The sequence below is a fragment of the Eimeria mitis genome, genomic scaffold (assembly GCF_000499745.2).
Source record: "Eimeria mitis Houghton genomic scaffold, Emh_scaff2613, whole genome shotgun sequence".
Classification (NCBI taxonomy): domain Eukaryota; phylum Apicomplexa; class Conoidasida; order Eucoccidiorida; family Eimeriidae; genus Eimeria; species Eimeria mitis.
Genome location: NW_013570953.1, coordinates 6,428 through 6,946, shown reverse-complemented (window position 1 = coordinate 6,946; position 519 = coordinate 6,428). Strand labels below are relative to the sequence as shown.

Sequence of the window (519 nt, the reverse complement as noted above, 5' to 3'; positions counted from 1 at the left end):
GCTTCGGTAGCTTGCTGCTGCTGCTGCTGCTGCTGTTTTTGCTTCTCGTCTTTGGTTTCTGCAGCAGCAGGAGTTTCGTCTTCATCTATCCACTTGTATACTGAGAAGTGCTCGACCTCAAAGCGCCACTCCCAGGTGTTAGTATCTAGAGACAAGAACTTGGCCCCCATCTTCTCTGTGAATCTCTTTACTTTCTCGACAAACTGCTGCTGCTGCTGCATGCTGCTGCTGCTGCTGCTGCTGCTGCTGCTGCTGCTGCTGCTGCATGCGTCTGTGTCAGCAGAGGGAACACCCTTCGGCCTGCAGTTGCACAGAGTTATGCGGGCCCGCTTATTCAAACCCTCACCCACAGGAGGAGCATCCTGCGCGTACACACTGACCTGAACACAGCAGCAGCAGCAGCAGCAGCAGCACCAGCAGCAGCAGCAGCAGCAGCAGCAGCAGAAAAGGCAGCAGCAGCAGAAACAGCAGCAGCAGCAGAACAAAGCGCAGCAAAAAAAGAATGAGAACGCGAGGATA

At 54.5% G+C, this 519-nt stretch overlaps 1 protein-coding gene across 1 annotated transcript in view; it reads right to left on the bottom strand.

Annotated features, from left to right (window-relative positions):
- EMH_0056270 (nucleoporin, putative) overlaps nt 1–519 on the bottom strand; it is a gene marked incomplete at both ends in the record, with an annotated part of 6,638 nt that overhangs the window by 833 nt on the left and 5,286 nt on the right. The window contains 2 exons of the mRNA XM_013497341.1: nt 3–58; nt 192–380. Coding sequence (XP_013352795.1) covers nt 3–58; nt 192–380 — 245 coding nt within the window. The remainder of the gene's footprint in view (nt 1–2; nt 59–191; nt 381–519) is intronic.